The 18,111-nt window shown below is 40.9% G+C and overlaps 1 protein-coding gene across 7 annotated transcripts in view; it reads left to right on the top strand.

Moving 5' to 3' along the window:
• Positions 1-18,111, top strand: part of LOC148038526 (putative phospholipid-transporting ATPase 4) — a 151,689-nt gene that overhangs the window by 102,561 nt on the left and 31,017 nt on the right. For all 7 annotated transcript variants that reach the window (XM_087673036.1, XM_087673045.1, XM_087673017.1 and 4 more), the window contains 3 exons: positions 17-82; positions 1,123-1,278; positions 1,379-1,593. In XM_087673036.1, the coding sequence (XP_087529162.1) occupies positions 17-82; positions 1,123-1,278; positions 1,379-1,593 (437 nt within the window). The remainder of the gene's footprint in view (positions 1-16; positions 83-1,122; positions 1,279-1,378; positions 1,594-18,111) is intronic.

Below are 18,111 nucleotides of genomic sequence, written 5' to 3'. Positions count from 1 at the left end.
GAAAACATGTTCCCAGGGGCGAGCCAATGGAAGCTTTCTTGTCCATAGGATGGTTGCATGGATGCTAAATGGAGTTCTTCAGGTCGGAACCTTTTCACCTCCTTTCAAGATGAATTTATCGCTATTTAAAAGACTGATGGTAGAGTGATGACCCTGGTCGGTTTCTAATTTGAGGACTTTGTTCATGTAGACTTGTTTGATGTTCTTTCAGTTCATTGTCCGATCCAAAAGACAGACCCTTGAGGAACTGAATACCACTCATTTCATCAATAGAGTGTTTAAACTGTCTGCTATGTTCTTAAAGTATGTTCTTAAAGTGTACAGCAGGAAGTTAGATCTACTTGAAATTTAAAATGGGTACTGATGTTAATGAACAAATAGACGTGGATACTCATATCTGTCCTGGTTCAATCAGCAAATTTGATGCTTTTATATGCTAGCAGCTCCCATAACCTGATGCATTTGTGGAAAGTGTAGGCATCTCCTTTTAGACATGAGCCAGTATCTTTCAAAGGATTATTCCTGACTTTTCTTTTGCTCAAAGAAGATGAAATCCTATATCTAAGAACACTTGAGAAATGAACCCAAGGTAAAGTTAAATCCGTGTGTATAGACTGAAGTCTAATAGAAGGGGTGAGAAAAAAGCCAGTCTCACAAACTAAAATGCCAGACTATGTGTGAATCTAGCTGGAAAAAAGTTCTTGAATCCCAAGTCCATAGAAAAGCATCTCCTTTCCTCCTCATGCACTGTGAGTCACCTCGTAGTCTCTCCCATCTCCCATGGAGAAGGTTTATTTCTGACTTTGTTTCATCTTGTACTTTATCATTCTCTCTTATTTTCAGAAAATCAAACATGGGTAGTATCTGAAGGTATATATCCAGAATTGCAGGGGTATTTGCAGCCCATTGTCATTCCAAGGATCTAATATGTCCTTTATGCAACATGCTACTAGAGATATCCTCCATCTTGCAGGCCAATATGTTTTTGACATGTGTGCCAGTATTCTAGGCTCTACTCTATCATAATCTATGGACAGCAATCATGTCTTAGTGCTTTTTAAAACAATGATTTATCTGCTGGCAGACTGCAAGTTGACCATATTCATAGTCTTCATGAATCAGGCGGCTGTATGTTTCTTCTCAGTCATCTATGGATATGGCTATGGAAGGAGTCCTGACCGGGCTTCTGGATACACAGCAGGTCTTTTTGCAATTGGAACAACAATGTACACCTGTGTGCTGTTGGTTGTTAACATTCAGGTTGCAGTGGTAATCCAGGTTAGTTTGTACTGCGGCTGCATTTCAGTTGCCACAACCTGAGCTTATACACTTTCATCTCATTTATTCTGTGGTTTTACTTTATTGTTGTTTGTGGCAGTACTGGACATGGATTCACCACTTTTTTGTTTGGGGGGAGCTTGTACTGTGGTTTTTCTTCCTTTTTGTTGCTGGTGAACTTCCTCTCAGATTGTCTGGACAACTTCAAAGGCTATTTGTTACCATCGTGGCATCTTCTTGGAGCTTTTACATAATCACTCTCTCTACAACAGTGTTGGCCTTGCTCCCAAGTTTTACTGCTGCAGTTTTTAAAAGGTATATATATCTCTCTCTCTCTCACACACACACACACACACACGCACGTGCACGCGCACGCGCACGCACACACACACACATTGCAACCCTGTTGGAGGTAGAATGGTTAGTGGAAGAGTTTCTAACTTTTCAAGTTTGAGTACAGTAGGATTTTTGGGATGTGCCTTTAAAGCTCCTTGGAATTGTTCCTACCACATCTATTTGTGTGTGTGCACATGCGCACACACACGTGGGTAGGTTGCTGAAGTAAAGAAAATTGACATGTACAGAGGGCTAAACCCACTCAATCATATTATTCTTCATCACCCATGTGAATAGCCACATATATTTGGACGCTTTATACCATGGGCATTAAGACTGGATCCAAAGGCACCATTGGCACTTGCATCACGAGTCCCCAAGAATCGTCAGTGCGATGATGATGTCACGAGGCTCATGCATATGTCCATAGGAGTTAGGGGAGATCTCGAAGTGTAAAGCTCACGGTTGAACCTTGTGCTAACACACTGTCATAGACCAAGCAACATTAGGAATGGTGGTGGATTCATTGTCTTGCTAGGTTGTCTTTTGGAGTGCTTGGATATAAACTAGTGATGGTCTGGCTTGCTTAAGGTCTAGGGGTCAATATGTCTACCCTTGAGGTCGTCAAGGAAATAGTTCCTGAAGTGGTCTTTTCACAATGGATGGGGTCTTCTGAAGTACACCGATCATGTTGACTTTGTTAGCAAGGTGCTAGCTCTTTCCTGCAATGCTAGGCAAGAATCTTTGCCCTAGTTGTGCTAAAATGGGTGCAAGGGTGTACAAAATGCAACCCTTTGGTATTGTACACACCTCTAGAGGATAAGGGATGAAGATTTGGGTGAAAAATTTGATGCCTTAAAGTGGTGCAACTTGCTGTCCGTAGGTTTTGAAGACGGTCCTAGCATTTCTGCTTCACTCTTGAATGTTAGGTGCCTTTCTATGAGTCAAGGGACTTAGAGTAGGCTCAAGTTGTGTGAATGGGGTGTTGGTGCTCCTTCAAAGGGCACTATTGGTAGCTTCTTGTAACTATGGCTTGCTTGTCTACATATTGTGCCTACCAAGCTCAAATGGATGACTTTTGTGCGTCGAAAGGTTCATATTCTCCTTCCCCATATTCCCCTACCTCGAGATATTGCTAGTACCAAGTACTTTATGAGTTTGCTTTCAAGCACAAAGGGCCTTTTGCTTCCCAATAGAAGTACAGACTGTGAAATAGCAAAGATGCTTTGGGTGTCTACACAAATTTTTAGAATAGTTGCGAGACCAACCTTCCTTATCAGATAGGGTGGTAAGTAACTTGATTAAACACAGCAATCACAGCAAACATAAAATTCACAAATCTGAAGTAAACACTTTACACTTAGATTGGCCTTTTGCTTCCCAATAGAAGTACAGATTGTGAAATAGCAATGATGCTTTGGGTGTCTACACAAATCTTTAGAGTAGTTGTGAGACCAACCTTCCTTATCAGATAGGGTGGTAAGTAACTTGATTAAATGCAGCAATCACAACAAACATAAAATTCACAAATCTGAAGTAAACACTTTACACTTAGATTGGAGATAGCATGTGACACCCAATTGGCCCCAAAACTGGTGCCCCTTGCAATACTTCTTTATCTTGTATTTCTTCAAATTTGTAGCACACGGAGATATAGGCTGATCTTTCTACAAATTTGAACACTTTAGGATGTCACAAATGACCAGCAGCATCAAGACACAATTTACCCCTTGATTTTGGTACAGTTTGGGTACAAGTTGGGCCAAGAACACTTGCATGCGGGCCACTTTAATTGTAGATGAGCAGTTACCTTCAGATATGCTGTAATTCCTTGAATGCCAGCAGCTGGTCTGATCACCAAGCTTCCAATTGGTGGGCATGCTCCCAAGATGGTTGAGACATTAGGGTTTTTGATAGAAAATGCACTGATTTCCACTTCAGATCTGCTGAGAATTCGTTAGGCGAGAGAGGAGATATTCTGTAGAGGGAAAATGATCAGTCTGATGTCAGAAATGTGCTGTCTCATGCTTTTGAACATCAATAAATGCTGTCACCTGCTGCTCCAAGGGCTGGAGTTGCCTGCACTTGGACAGCTCCTAGGCGGTGTCGCCTAGGATCTGGAGGTCTCTGATGGCTCGTGCCTAATCCTAGCAGGTTCCTTCCGCTGGAAACCTAACTGCTTACAAATGCTGAATATTCCACAGCTGTCCACCTAAAAGTACATAATACGAGGAAATTTTGAAGAATTTATGGACTTCATGTAGATTCTGGAAGTGCAGCCATGAACAAATAGCATCATTTTTAGTAGGGTCCATACGTTTACCATCAGCTGATACAATTTGTCCCAAGAAGTGAATCTAATGCAATAAAAATTCACTATTCTTGTCATTTATAACCAATCAATATTTCCTTAGCTCATGGGAAACAATGGCTAAGTGCTTATGATGCTCTGCTTCATTCTTTGAATAGACAATCGTGTCATCAATGAATGTTTCTCCAATCTTCTTCTTTGGCTTGAAAATTCTATCCATCATGGGATTAAATCTGGTTGGAGCATTCATGAGCCCAAATGATGCTACTCTATGTTGGGTATTTCACTCATGCCTCACTTATGCCTACGCTCACATAGGAGTGTCGATGATCGGTAGGACACTGGGACACTTTTTACTCTTGGTAGGAGAGGTTCTTTCCCCCAGAATTATGGTATTATTTCGTATGTGCTTGTGACACACACTTAACGGGCACTTACCGTGTTCGAGTGTGAACACCCTCTACAACCCTAAGGTTTAAGGGTTTTACCTTGTACTTTCAGTTTTACACTCTTTCAGTCTATTGCATTGGGTATTGTGCTTCACTCTCACACTGTCTACTGTTTTACGTACTGAGCTTCGATCCTGTCTTCCTCCCTCACATTTGGTATCAGAGCATTGGCTCTGTTCAGCTGAGGCTTTGTTCAGCTCAGCTGCGCTTAGCCTACAGAAGTCCTTGGACAATTTCCGCAGTCACGTTGCCTCTGCCTGCACCGTCAATACCTTGCTCATCATGCCCAGCACCAGTGCCCCGCCAGTCCGCCTATTGTGATGCGCTTGCCTGTGACCAGTGCCCGCTCTCTGTGCTGCTCTTGCTAGCAGAAAGTTCCGCCAGTGCCCGCTAGCAGTACTGCTTGACGCCTTCCCTTCGCCAGTCGACTGCACCCCTATACTTGTGGTGCCCCGCCAAACGCCACGTTAGCTGCTGTACGCCATGTCACCCGCCAGCTGCTGCATGCTCCGCTAGTATTGTTGTGTCGTTCGTCGCCTAGAATGCCCCGCCAGTCGTCCGTTTGCTAATGTTCGTTGTTCCACCGCCAGCTCAGCCCGAGCGCCACCTGTATCCGATGAAGCCGCTTGACACCTGCTGATGAAATTGCGCTAGTCAACACGTGATTTCTGTGGTAAACGTTTTTTTTAATTTTTTAATTCTAGTTGCAATTTTTGGAAGCAGGGATTCCTATGCAATAGGTACAGCGTTCAGAAACGTGTTTGGGACACATTGGATGCAAATTTTTAGGCACATTCATAAATTTTTTTTGGGGCTTTTATGTTTTTTGAGGATATTGGTATATGTATTATAGCTCCAGTCACAGAAAGACTGTTTTGAATATGTTTAAGGTAAGAAATTTTGGGGATTTTGCTGGTACAGTGTTGGTGAACATTGATTGCACGTTGGACTGTGTGCATTACAAACAGTTTTGACAGAGTGCACCCCTGTACACACTAATTGCAGAAAGTTATTTCTTGCGATTTCTGGAAATTTTCAAATTTCTAGTGTGGTCCTGCTTCGACGTTGCTTTTTTACATTTTTTGGTAATTAATAATCATTGCAAATTAGGGAGGAGATGTCTTCACCTATGTATCCAAGGAGGAGAGATTGGATGGAAATAACTATTCACTTTGGTCCTTCATGATGAAGAATGTACTTGTGGCCAAAAATCTTTGGGATTATGTCAGTGGAGAAGAAGCTCGATCTGGAGTTGTGGCTCTAGCTACTCCTCCTCGAGGAGGACATGCACAAAGGGCACCTCAGCCTGCTCCACTTCAGCCACTTCCACAAAGATCAGTAGCCTAAAAAAGCATGGGATACACGGGATACACAGGCTTTGTCCTTGATTGTATTGGCAGTTCAACGGTTAATCATCCCCCACATTCGTTCAATAGCTTCTTCACGAGAAGCTTGGTTAACTTTGGAGCAGATGTTTGGAGGCAAGAATGAGACTCACATCTCTTTCTTAAAGAAAGAGATAGAGACATTGAAAATGGATGAAGGTGATTCTGTTCAAGATCACTTGAACAAAATTCAGGACTTGCGAGAGCAACTCATGAATGTTGATGAGTACTATTCGGATGCACAAATGATATCTAGCACTTTAAACTCATTATCTCCTTCGTACTTGGCTTTTAATACGGCCTTAAACCTCACCATGAGTATTGCCGCGCAGCCAATCACTTTTCTTCAGTTAGTCAGTTTGCTTCTAGAGGAGGAGCAAACAAGAAGAAATAGTGGTGTGGATGCCATAGCCTCTGAGTAGGCTTTTATGGCTAGATAGAAGGGCAAAGGCAGCCAAGTGAAGAATGCTCCGTAGAGTTCTGGGACTTCTGACACATCACAAGCAAATAAAAAAACAAGGGGGCACGCAAGTCAAAAAGGGCAAATGTCATTATTGTAAGAAGCCAGGCCACTACATCATTGAGTGCAGGAAGCGAATCGCCAAGGAGAAGAAGCAGTTAGGAATGTCTGTTTTTTATGCTCCTTCCATTGCTAGTGAGTCCGCGTCCTTTGTTGTAGATCGGGACTATTGTTTTTACACATGTAGTTACGACACTTCTTGGGCTGATTGAGCATTTACCTCTATTGAGGATGCAGACACTTGGTTTTTTTACAGTGGTACTTCTAGGTATTATATCTCGCAGAGATTTATTTGCTTCTGTTAGTGTTGCTCTAGTTGGCAAGATTGTACAGTGTGCCAATGATGCATCATACCTTGTTCGAGGTATTGGGGAGATTGTGGTCAGAGCCATTAATGGCTCTATTCTCCACCTACAAGATGCTTTATTTGTGCTAGGTATAAAGAAGAATTTGCTCTCTGTTTCTTCTTTGGCACGCTGTGGATTGTAGGTCACATTTGATGATGACAAATGCATGGCGAGAGACAAAGAACACATGACTTTGGTCTTGATAGGCACTTTATGTCATGGGTTATACGAGTTGGATGCTCTTTCAGTTGATCAGTCAGCGTATTCGACATCCACTTTTACTCTTGCTATGATACAGGCAGAGTTATGGCATGCTAGGATGGGGCATGTGAACTTTGGCAGCTTGATGCTCTTACACCGTACACAGATGCTAGATGGATTACCTCTATTGGAGAGACCTCCTGAGTACTTGTGCGAAGGATGTATTTTGGGAAAAATGCATTGCTTTTCGTTTCCCCTTGATGTTGCTTTTAGAGCAACAACCAGGTTGCAGTTAGTTCATTCAGGTGTATGTGGGCCTATGCAGACAAAGTCATTGGAAGGATGTTACTATTTTGTGACTTGATTTGATGACTTTACTCGATTTTGTTGGGTCTACTCTTTGGTCAAAAAGTCAGAAGTGTATGATGCATTGTTTGCTTTTATTGCACTTGTTGAAAACTAGTCTGGTTGTAAAATTAAGACTCTCCGTTTGGATCGAGGGGGGGAATACATGTCCTCTATGCTGAATTCTTTTTTGAAGTAGAAGGGCATTGTCCATCACTATACTACTGCTTATACTCCACAACAGGATGGGGTTGCATACCACCGACTCACACCATTCTGGTGCATAGATGTATCGGCCAATGGGCCAAGAGTCCAATAGTAGTAATCACATCAGGAATGTGCACTAAGTGACTTTGTAACCATCGTGACCAATGCTAGTAGCACCCATTTGGATGTCGAGGAACATCACACTTGCCCCCTTATGATTGATTGCTATTCTCAGTAATATCCTTAGGGACAAAGTGAGCAAAACGACTCTTCAATGAATGTATCGACTCCCAAGTAGCCTATGTTGCCAGGGCGTTTTTTCACTTGACCAAATACACATTGATAAATGGTTGAACAAGATCATTTAGTCCTAATGTCAACAACCAATTTGGGTTCGAGTGGAACATAATGACTAGTATCCTCAAGCCGTGGGACTTTTCAATTGGGATAGTTAGTTGGCCTTGTCCCAGCCATTCTTTCAAATGACTCACGTGGAACATAGGGTGAACTTGGTTTTTTGAAGGTGAATCCAGCTTAGAGGACATGCTACTTATCTTCTTGGTAATTTGGAAAAGACCTTAATACCTTGAAGATAATTTATAGCACTTGTCGGTAGTCATTGAATTGAGGTTCTTTGGGACTTTAAGTAAACTTAGATGCCTTCTAAATCTCCGTAGGAGTACAATGTTGGTTAGTATAAAACATGACATGATCTAGGGTCATTTTAGTGCTTTGTCTAGCAATCGTCAACATCTCGTGTGTATCGTATAGAAAGTCTACTCTAGGATCCAACTTGCACACGAGACTCGACACTCACTATAAAAGGGACAGGACATTACACTCACCTCGTAGCCATAGAGCCAAATGGGCTCACCCCAGCCTAGGAACTAGCAGCACTTCAGGTCACAATCACATCCTAAGCGTTGGTGTCCAATACCATCAGCCCATATTATTCCAGTGTATGGATGCATTGGCCAATGGACAAGAAGTCGAATAGTGGTGATCACATAAAAAATATGCACAATAGGGCCTTTGGTCCTATTAATAGGACTAGACTGCCCTAACCCCGAAGTGTCCTTAGTGCCCATCCAGATGTCCATGGAGATAACACTCCCCCCTTATGAATGATTGCTATCCTCAACAATATCCTTAGGGATGAAGTGAGGAAAACAAGTCTTCAATGAACATACTGATTCCCAAGTGGCCTTTGCCTCCGAGCTATTTTTCCACTGGACCAAATACTGGGGATAAAAGGTGGGGCGAGATCATTTAGTCCCAAGGTCGAGAACCAATTCAGGTTCAAGTCAAACATACCGAGTAGTATCCTCAATTTGCAGGACTTCGTTAATCGGGGTAATCAGTTTGGCTTGTCCTAGTTGTTCTTTCAAATGACTCACGTGGACCATAGGGTGAACTTGGATTTCCAAAGGTCAATCGAGCTCATAGGATGCACTAGTTATCTTCTTGGTAATTTGGAAAGGACTACAATACCTCAAAGATACTTTATAGCACTTGCCGGTAGTCATTGAATCAAAGTTCTTTGGGACCTTAAGGTAAATCCACCCGCCTTCTGGGAGCTCCCTAGGAGTACAATGTTGGTTAGCATAAAATGTGGGATGATTGCGGGCTGTTTTAATGCTTTCCCCAGCAATCGTCAACATCTCGTGTATATCATGCAAAAAGTTAATTCTCGGATTCAACCTGCACACGAGACTCTATGCAAGATAAACTCATTGTGAAACGGATTGGACATTAGACTTGCCTCCTAGCCATAGAGCCAAATGGGCTTAGCCTGGGAACTAGCAGTACTCTAGGTCATGATCACATCCCAAGGGTTGGTGTCCCATACCACCAAGCCGCACCATTCCAGTGTTTGTGGAACCATAGAGTCTCTATAATAATTGTAATCATTGCTTTGTACTCAGCTTCACAACTAGAAGTTGCAACTAGGGCTTGCTTGCTTCTTGCTGAACCAAGATGTAGACCATAGTTGCCGATGTAATAGAGAGGAGTGTTTGAGCAGCTTGTCCAATCAATATTTGTGAATCCATGCATAGTAAGTAAAGAATCAACCTTGTAGAAAGGGCCTAAGTCTTGGGTGTGTCAAAGGTATATGAAGACAGTTTTATTGCTTCTTAATGATGAACGAAAGGATTGTGCATAAATTTGCTCAACTAGGAGACCACAAAATGAAGATCTCATCTAGTGTCACATAAATAGATATATGTCTATTGCCTAAATAGGCATCAAGAAAAAAAGATTGGGGCTTTTTCTAATAATGCTACTTCTTGCAGCTAGAATCATTTCTTTAGGATGGTGTCCATCTTATTTTGAACAAGATGTAAATAGTCTTGTTGATTTGAGTTCCTCTTCACTTGATTTTGATATGAATGAAACTCTAACTAATTCTCATAGAGACTTGGAAGGAATTCACTCTAACCATATTATTGATACTCTAATCAAAAGATCTTTCCTTCTCCAAATTATTTGATCTTCCCATTCATTTCCATTGGATCCTTGTATTGCTAATATTTGCCATTTTGAGTATGCAGAATCCATCAATTTCTGTAGATTAAGGTTGGTCAACCTTTTTCTAGTAGCGTCCCCCTCAGTGGCTATTTCTCTTCCCCAAAGAATTTCAAGGTTGAATGGAAAAAAGAATGGGAAGAACATCCTTCCGAGATCGATACTCATAATCGTTGCAGTCAGTTTCCACTAAGGAATCATTCCAAGAATAGGAATTTGAAAATTCTATTCTTTAACTAATTATTTTATTAATCTCCTGCCTCTTTTCTTTCTTGTGTCCCCCTTTCTTCCTTCCAGATCAGGACCAAAATGGTTTGAATGAAATATTAAGTGAAAAACCAAGATTATGTAATGAAAGCTATCCAGCAATTTGCTGATGAACGGTAGTGCAAAATTATATGCTGCCATTATCAGAAGACAATCGAAAACCAAGCTCCAAGGGAGTAGATAGAGGCTTATAGTACCCAAATTGAAAGCACCATAAAAGCTGCCCAGTATACTCGGATTGTGTTATAATAATGCAGCCCTCAATGGGGGTGAACTGAATACCTTAATAGTAATAAACTACACCCAAATGTGTCATAGCAAATATTTGTTGCAGCTGATGCTTAAAGGCTACAATTTGACTAGCATGGTCCTAGTAACAAGCATAACATCAATAGAAAGATTAAGAATGAGAAAATCTGAATCCTTACGCTGAGTATATAAAGTAGCCTCTATAGGGATGAATACTGGTTTAATGTGTGAGGTCCCCACTTTAAGCCATAAAGTGTTTCCTTTAAGTAGGACAACTTATCTTCAAAGCCTTTGTCTTTGAATCTAGGCGATTGGGTGACATATACTTCTTCAATCGAGTAGCCATGGAGAAAGGCAATCTTAAATTTCAGTATCCAATTGATGCACTTTGCCAATGAAATGGGCTAGCAAGGGCAATGACACATTTGACAGTGGTAATGTGAAAAGTAGGAGTAGAGGTGTTCTCAAAATCAATGCCTTGATGCTGGGGATAGCCCTTAGCAACTAGTTGGGCTTTGTATCTATCCACAGAACCATCATATTTTCTTTTAACTTTGAAAACACACTTTGTACGCATAGCATGCTTGCCTCATGCCAAGTCACATAGCTTTCAAGTATCGTTCTAATGGACCGATCTATGGAATCCAATTCAGCCTTCATAGCACCCAGCCATCAATCATTTGCAAATGCATCTTTGTACACAATTGTTCTTCGGTGCATGCTGCAGCCACTAATGTGCATGCCAAAAGCAGTCCTTGTTTTTGACGAGCTTCAGCGTGTGTTCAGGCAGCCAAATGGAAGGGGCTGCTTTCTGTCCGTCAAGGTCTCCAGCAGCCAGCAGAGAACACATTTTGGCTGCTGAATATCAGCCCCTGCATACTCTAAAGCATCATGTGAAGTAGGCTGATCTTTTGGGGGGTAAATATGGTTTCATTTGCTACTGTAAATCAGATTGATTAAGTAGCTTTGAATGACTTGCAATAAAAATGTCAAGGAGATAGGTGAGAGGTGAGAGAAAGAAGAGCAGAGGAGAGAGAATGAGTGATCAAGAGAGAGAACTACTAGAAAGATAGAAAAGAAGAGAGAGAAGTCATGGGAACCTATGTTAGTGTGACAAGGTATTATTGACAATTTCAGTCTAGAATATATCTTCCCAGCTTCTTACAATCCATCCTTTCCCAAAGGTTTTTACCCACAAAAACAAGCTTTCAATGGCTGAGAAGGATGGATAAAAGAGAGTATTACTTTGATTTCAGCTATACAAAGTATTGGAAATGAATGAAAAATTGAAGATATATTGACTGAAATGAAGACATAAAAGAAAGCCTTAGCTGTATAAATGATCCTGATATCTTCAAAAAGAAATTGGAGTCTTTAGATCTTCAAGAAACAAGCTCAAGAATGAACAAATAGCTTGCTGTAAGAATAGACCCTGTTGGACAAAATCTACCATAATTTTTGATAGAAGTATCCAAATGAAGTGTGCCATATGTCAAAACAGGCTATTGAAGAGTACTTTGACCCTGTGTAGGTGGCACATTTTTGAAAATTAGATAGAATAAAAATTGTTCTAAAATAAGAGTAGGTGGCACATTTATATGTTAGGGTACAATAAGAGTGTGTTCACACCTGTATATCTTTATACACGGAGACGAAGGGACTTTACACCCAACAACCTCCCACTTAAAGACCCGAAGTGGTATCTTTAAGCTAACTAACTCCCACTAAACAGATGCAATGCTCATGTTGAGGCTTTGCAAGACTCTTAGTGAGAATATTTATAGGGTTATCTTGGGTTTTGACCTTAGTCAGTGTGACTAGACCATTATCCAAGACCTGTTGAATAAAGTGGTACCTAACATCTATGTGTTTGGTACGTGCATGGAACATGACATTCTTAGCCAGACATACTACACTCTGGCTATCACAACCAAGCATTGGAGTACATGAAGAAAGACCCACTAAACAGATGCAATGCTCATGTTGAGGCTGTGCAAGACTCTTAGTGAGAATATCTGCAGGGTTATCTTGGGTTTTGACCTTAGTCAGTGTGACTAGACCATTATCCAAGACTTGTCGAATAAAGTGGTATCTTGCATCTATGTGTTTGGTACGCGCATGGAACATGACATTCTTAGCCAGGCATATTGCACTCTGGCTATCACAACCAAGCATTGGATTACGTGAAGAAAGACCAAAATCCTTGATCAAACGGCCAAGCCAAATAGCTTTCTTAGAAGCTTCTGTGGCTGAAATATATTCAGCCTCTGTAGTACTCAGTGCCACAATTTTTTGCAACCTTGAATACCAAGAGATAGCCCCACCAGCCAATGTAAAGACATACCCACTAGTAGATTTCCTAGTGTCAAGATCTCTTGTCAAATCCGAATCACAAAATCCTTACAACTCTAGTATATCTTTTCCATAATGTATACACTTTTCTTGTGTACCTTTTAAGTATCTAAAGATACATTTCATTGCTTCCCAATGTGGCTTGCTAGGGTTAGACATGAATCTACTAACAACTCCCATTGCATGAGCAATGTCAAGGCGAGTTGCAACCATGGCATACATCAAAGATCCACAAGTTGATGCATAAGGTATGCCCTTCATAGTACTAGCAGCTGCATCATTCTTTGGGCAATCAGCTTTGCTAACCTTTGTATGTGGTGGCAAAGGCACATCAAGAGGCTTAGCATCAGCCATATTAAACCTGTTAAGTACTTTGCTAATGTACTTATCTTGTGAGAGAAACAAGTGCTGCCCTCTATCTCTTTTAATGCGCATGTCCAGAATGTGTTCAACTGCCCCCAAATCTTTCATTGAGAAAGCTGAACTCAATTGCCTTTTAAGAGCATTCAAAGTACTCTTATGCTTTCTTGCAATCAGTATGTATCCACAATAATACCAGCACAATAAGGCTTCCATCATTAGCCTTTTTAGTGTATAAGCAGTGATCTGCATGACTGCGTTTAAATCCATGGTTGAGCATGAAGGTATCAAACTTTTTGTACAACTGTCTAGGGGTCTGTTTCAGCCCATATAAGCTGCGTTTCAGCTTACAAAGCAAATGCTCTTTGCCTAGGATTTCATAGCCATTGGGCTGTTTTATGTACAACTCTTCATCCAGGTCACCATGAAGAAAGGCAGTCTTCACATCCATCTCATCCAACTCTAAATCCAAGGATGTAGTGAGAGCAAACAAAACATGGAGCGTAGTTGTCTTTACCGCTGGTGAAAAGACCTCCTGGAAGTCTATGCCTTCCTTTTGTGTATAGCCCTTAACAACCAACTATGCCTCGTACTTGGGCTTCCCATCAATCCATTTCACCTTGTAAACCCATTTGTTAGGGATAGCTTTTCTATCCTTGGGCAAAGGTATAAGCTCCCATGTGTTATTTGCATACAGAGACTTCATCTCTTCTTGCATAGCAAGCTCCCACTTTCTCTTGTTTTCACATGACAGTGCCTCTCTAAATGTAGCATTTTTCAGCAACTTTACCTCATTAAATACTATGTCTCGGCTACGTACTATCTTCCTATCCCGAGGAAGCCAAACTCTATAACCCATGTCTCCCTCATCTTCATATCCCATGAAGATGCCCTTGATGGATTTCATGTCTAGTTTGGTCCTCTGATCTACAGGTACATGCACAAAGGCATCACAACCAAAGACACGCAAATGGTCATATGAAGCAATTTTGCCAGACTAAATCTCTTCAGGAATGCCATTTTCCAATGCAGGATTGGGAGAGCGATTGCATACATGAACTGTAGTTTTAAGAGCCTCTCTCTAGAATTGCTGCGGGAGATTGACAGTGGATAGTATGCATCTAACTCTCTCACAAAGTGTGCGATTATATCTTTTAGCCAGGCCATTTGATGCAGGATTATGAGGGGCTATTAACTCCTTAATACCATGCATCCGACAAAACTTTTTGAACTCATTAGAGACATACTTACCCCCATTATCCATTCTTATAGCTTTCAACTTAAGCCATTTCTATGTGGTAAGAAAAGCATGAAATCTTTTAAAAGCATCCAACACTTCCTTTTTGCTCTTTAACACATACACCCATGACTTTCTACTGAAATCATCAATAAAAGTAACAAAGTACCGTGCATCGCCATATGAATTAATAGGCAAAGTGCACACATCAGAGTGTACTAAATCAAGAGCTTTGGACTTCTTAACGACACCTGAGTAATAAGGAGACTTCACATGTTTTCCATATATGCAATCATTACAAAATTCGAGACCAGATCCTTTTATATCAAATCTCCCTAAAGAGGAGAGAACCTAAAGGCCTTTTTGGCTTATATAGCCAAGTCTTTTGTGCCAAAGTTCCATCTGTGAGTAGACTTTAGCCAGAACCAAGAACTTGCCAGGTAATGCTTTACAATGCAAATAATACAAAGTCCCCCTTTTGCTGCCTTTAACAATCAACATAGAGCTTTTGTGGACCTTCCAAGATCCATCACCAAAGGTAGTAAAATACCCTATTGCATCAAGCTGCCCAACTGACAGTAGACTTTTCTTTAGGCTAGGTACATATTTGACATCATGCAAAATCAGCTCTTGGCCATTTTTAAGAGCCAAGTGAATGATACCTACACCCTCTATCTCACATGCATAGTTATTGCCCAAGTAAACCTTGCCTAGACAACTTGCAGTATATTCAGAAAATGACTTCAAAGAGGGAGTAACATGAAAAGAGGCACCGCTGTCCACTATCCATGATCGTGACAGCCCATCATGAGCTGAAAGTAAGGCATCAATTACCTTCTTTTTGGTGATGTGCATATCATCTGCTGCTATGATAATATCTGCATCATTACATGACGCTACAACAAGTATCTCTTCAGTGTCAGGTAGCCTTCCAATGACCACACTTGACGCAACATTTGCCTTTGCTACTTCTTTTGAGGAGAAGCTGTCATCATCTTTCTTGTTGTCCTTATTTTTCTTACCGTGTTGTTTCTTTCTTTCTTGCTCTTTCTTGAGGTACTGGCAATTGGACTTTTTATGCCCTTTACACCCACATTGATAGCAAGTAACATCCTGCTATTTGCCCTTGCTTTTACTCCGACTTTTACCTTTATTTGCTGCATTACCCCTCTTTTGTGACGTGCCTCTAAGGTGATAGGCTAAGCCACTGCTTTCACCAGTGGATTTTCTTTTGATCTCCTCATTGAGAATAGAGCCCCTAACACCATCAAAGGTTAAAGTAGGATTGTTGCTAAGTGAAACAACCAAAGACTCCTAGCTATCAAGAAAAGTCATCAACAAGAAAATAGCCTTTAATTTATCATTGAAGGCTGGAAAACTAGAGTCCTGTAATTGACTCAAAATACTCAAATGCTCAGCTGCTGGCTTAGACTCATCCAACTCCATGTTCACAAGCTTGCGCATAAGATGCACTTGATTCATTGGAGTTGTATTTTCATAAGTGTCCTCTAACTTTTTCCGTATTGCATAACCCGTATCAAGACACTTAATGTTTGTAAGTACATCATCAAACACGGCCATCTTAATGTATGCAATGGCCTTCTTGTTGGTCTAGCCCAATCTACATCTATCATAGTTGTAGGCTTAGTTTCCAAGAGAGCATCTTCACAGTCCTTGAGAATCAAAATGCGCTGTATCCTGTCCTTCCAAAAATCAAAGCCAGTGCCATTAAACCTCTTGATTTCAAAGAGGGATTTAGTGTCACTGCTGCTAGAAGCATTTGCAGCCATTTTTCAGCAATGCACCAAAAATCAATACTGCAATTTATGACAGCAAACAATGAGCTGAATATTCAGCTAATTTCAGCCCAAATTTTCAGAAAATAAGAGAAAAATTCAGTCCAAGTACATGTACAGCAGTAGAACGGATGACTTTCAGCAGTATAACTGAAATTTCAGCATACATTACATGTGTACATCACTGCTAGGTGACTCCCACTTCAACAATATCACCAAGAATACATCTACAACAATCACAGATCGGCAAATGATCACTAAGAATGCTGCAACATGAGTATTCAGCAATAGATAAAATCAATGGGAGTTGCCCAACATGTGTACTGCATACATATGTGACCAAGGCAACTTCTGATACATAAAAAAACACCAAAATTCTCTGCAATTTCTCCAAAATCTCACAAGTGGGAGATAAATCTCACTGCTTACAGCACCAAGATTACTTTAGCAATGTTCCCAAAGCGCATTTGTCACATCAATTTTGCCAAAATCCACAAATTTTAGCAAAAGCCCCGAAATTTCACTGACCGCGATCTGTCGCAATTGCATTAATACATGTTCCCAAAAGCATATAACGGGCAAAATTAGCAAAATTTCACAAAATTTTGCAAAAGCCCCAAATTTCTTGAGTCCAAATGTGCACCAATGTCAATAAATCTTTGCTTAGTTGAACAAAATTTTACTGATTCATGAAAAACCCCAAAAATATCAGAGCTAATGTGCACAATTTTTGCAAGTTTTGGGTCAAATGTCACCGTTATGCATGAGCAGCATCAAATCTTGGAAAAGCCCAAAATTTTCGGACACAAATCTGCACAAATATGAGAATTGTGCTTACACGTGCGAACCTCTGTCAGTGAACAAGGGGCCTGCTTGCAGGAAATTTAAAAAAATGACTAAAAATCTGTCAAAAATGTGATGTATCAGCTGCTCGCCTGCCCGTTGACTGTTGGGTGACCTGCTAGATTGTCGCCTGCTGTTGCCTGCCTGTCGCCTGCTGTCTGGGAGCTGCCGTCTGGCTGTTGCTTGCTGTCACCAGCAAGGACAGGTCTGTGCAGGCCAGAAATTGACAACCTGACCTGTGGGAGGTGACAACTTACTGAAATGTGTTGCCTCGATGTGCGCACAGTTGTCTGTTGAAAAATGACCTGCTGTTTTCTTCGCATGCGTGAGCTGAAACTGACTCGCCTTGACTTCGGGAAGTGCACACACCTTCGCCGAAGCTCTAATTCCAGTTTGAAGGGGAGAGTGCGCAATGAGAGTGCAAGATAGAAGCGAGAGCAGTAGTGTTTTTGAGAGAGAGAGAGAGTGAATGTTGAGATAGGTGTACCAGATTGTGATGGTACGCAAAGAATAAAAGAATGTATTCATATGTTAGGGTACAATAAGGGTGTGTTCACACCCGTATATCTTTATACATGGAGACGAAGGGACTTTACACCCAACAAATCTCAGGGATGTATTGAATAAGACCTTCTTTATCTATAGGAGACAGCTCATCAACTATATCCACATGAGTACCATAAAAGGGCTTGAGTTGGCTAATATAAAACACATTATGAATCTTAGTAGAAGAGGGTAATTCTAGTCTATATGCCAAGTCTTCAATGCGCTTTAGGATCCTGACGGGTCCATAAAATATGTGAGCAAGCTTGTTATTGGATCCATCCCTCAAAGTAGAGTAATAAGACTTGGATACTTTTAGCAAAACTAATTCTCTTTCTTGGAACTCTAAAGTTCGCATCTTCTCATTAGCATATATCTTCTTTTAATCTCGGGTCTTCCTAAGATTCATCTTACACTATTGAAGAAGGGTCTCCATTCTTTCCAATTCTTCTTTCCCATGAGGATTGATCTTCTCAGTGAAAATGACTGTGGGTAAGGGTACCTTATTATCATACATAGCCTCAAAGGGTGAAACTCTAATACTAGCAGGAGTGGAGTT

The sequence above is a fragment of the Lygodium microphyllum genome, chromosome 3 (genome assembly GCF_053477565.2).
Source record: "Lygodium microphyllum isolate KBCC chromosome 3, Lygodium_microphyllum_v1.1.10, whole genome shotgun sequence".
Taxonomy (NCBI): domain Eukaryota; kingdom Viridiplantae; phylum Streptophyta; class Polypodiopsida; order Schizaeales; family Lygodiaceae; genus Lygodium; species Lygodium microphyllum.
The sequence above is the reverse complement of the archived record's forward strand: the minus strand, read 5'-3'. Positions and strand labels throughout refer to the sequence as shown.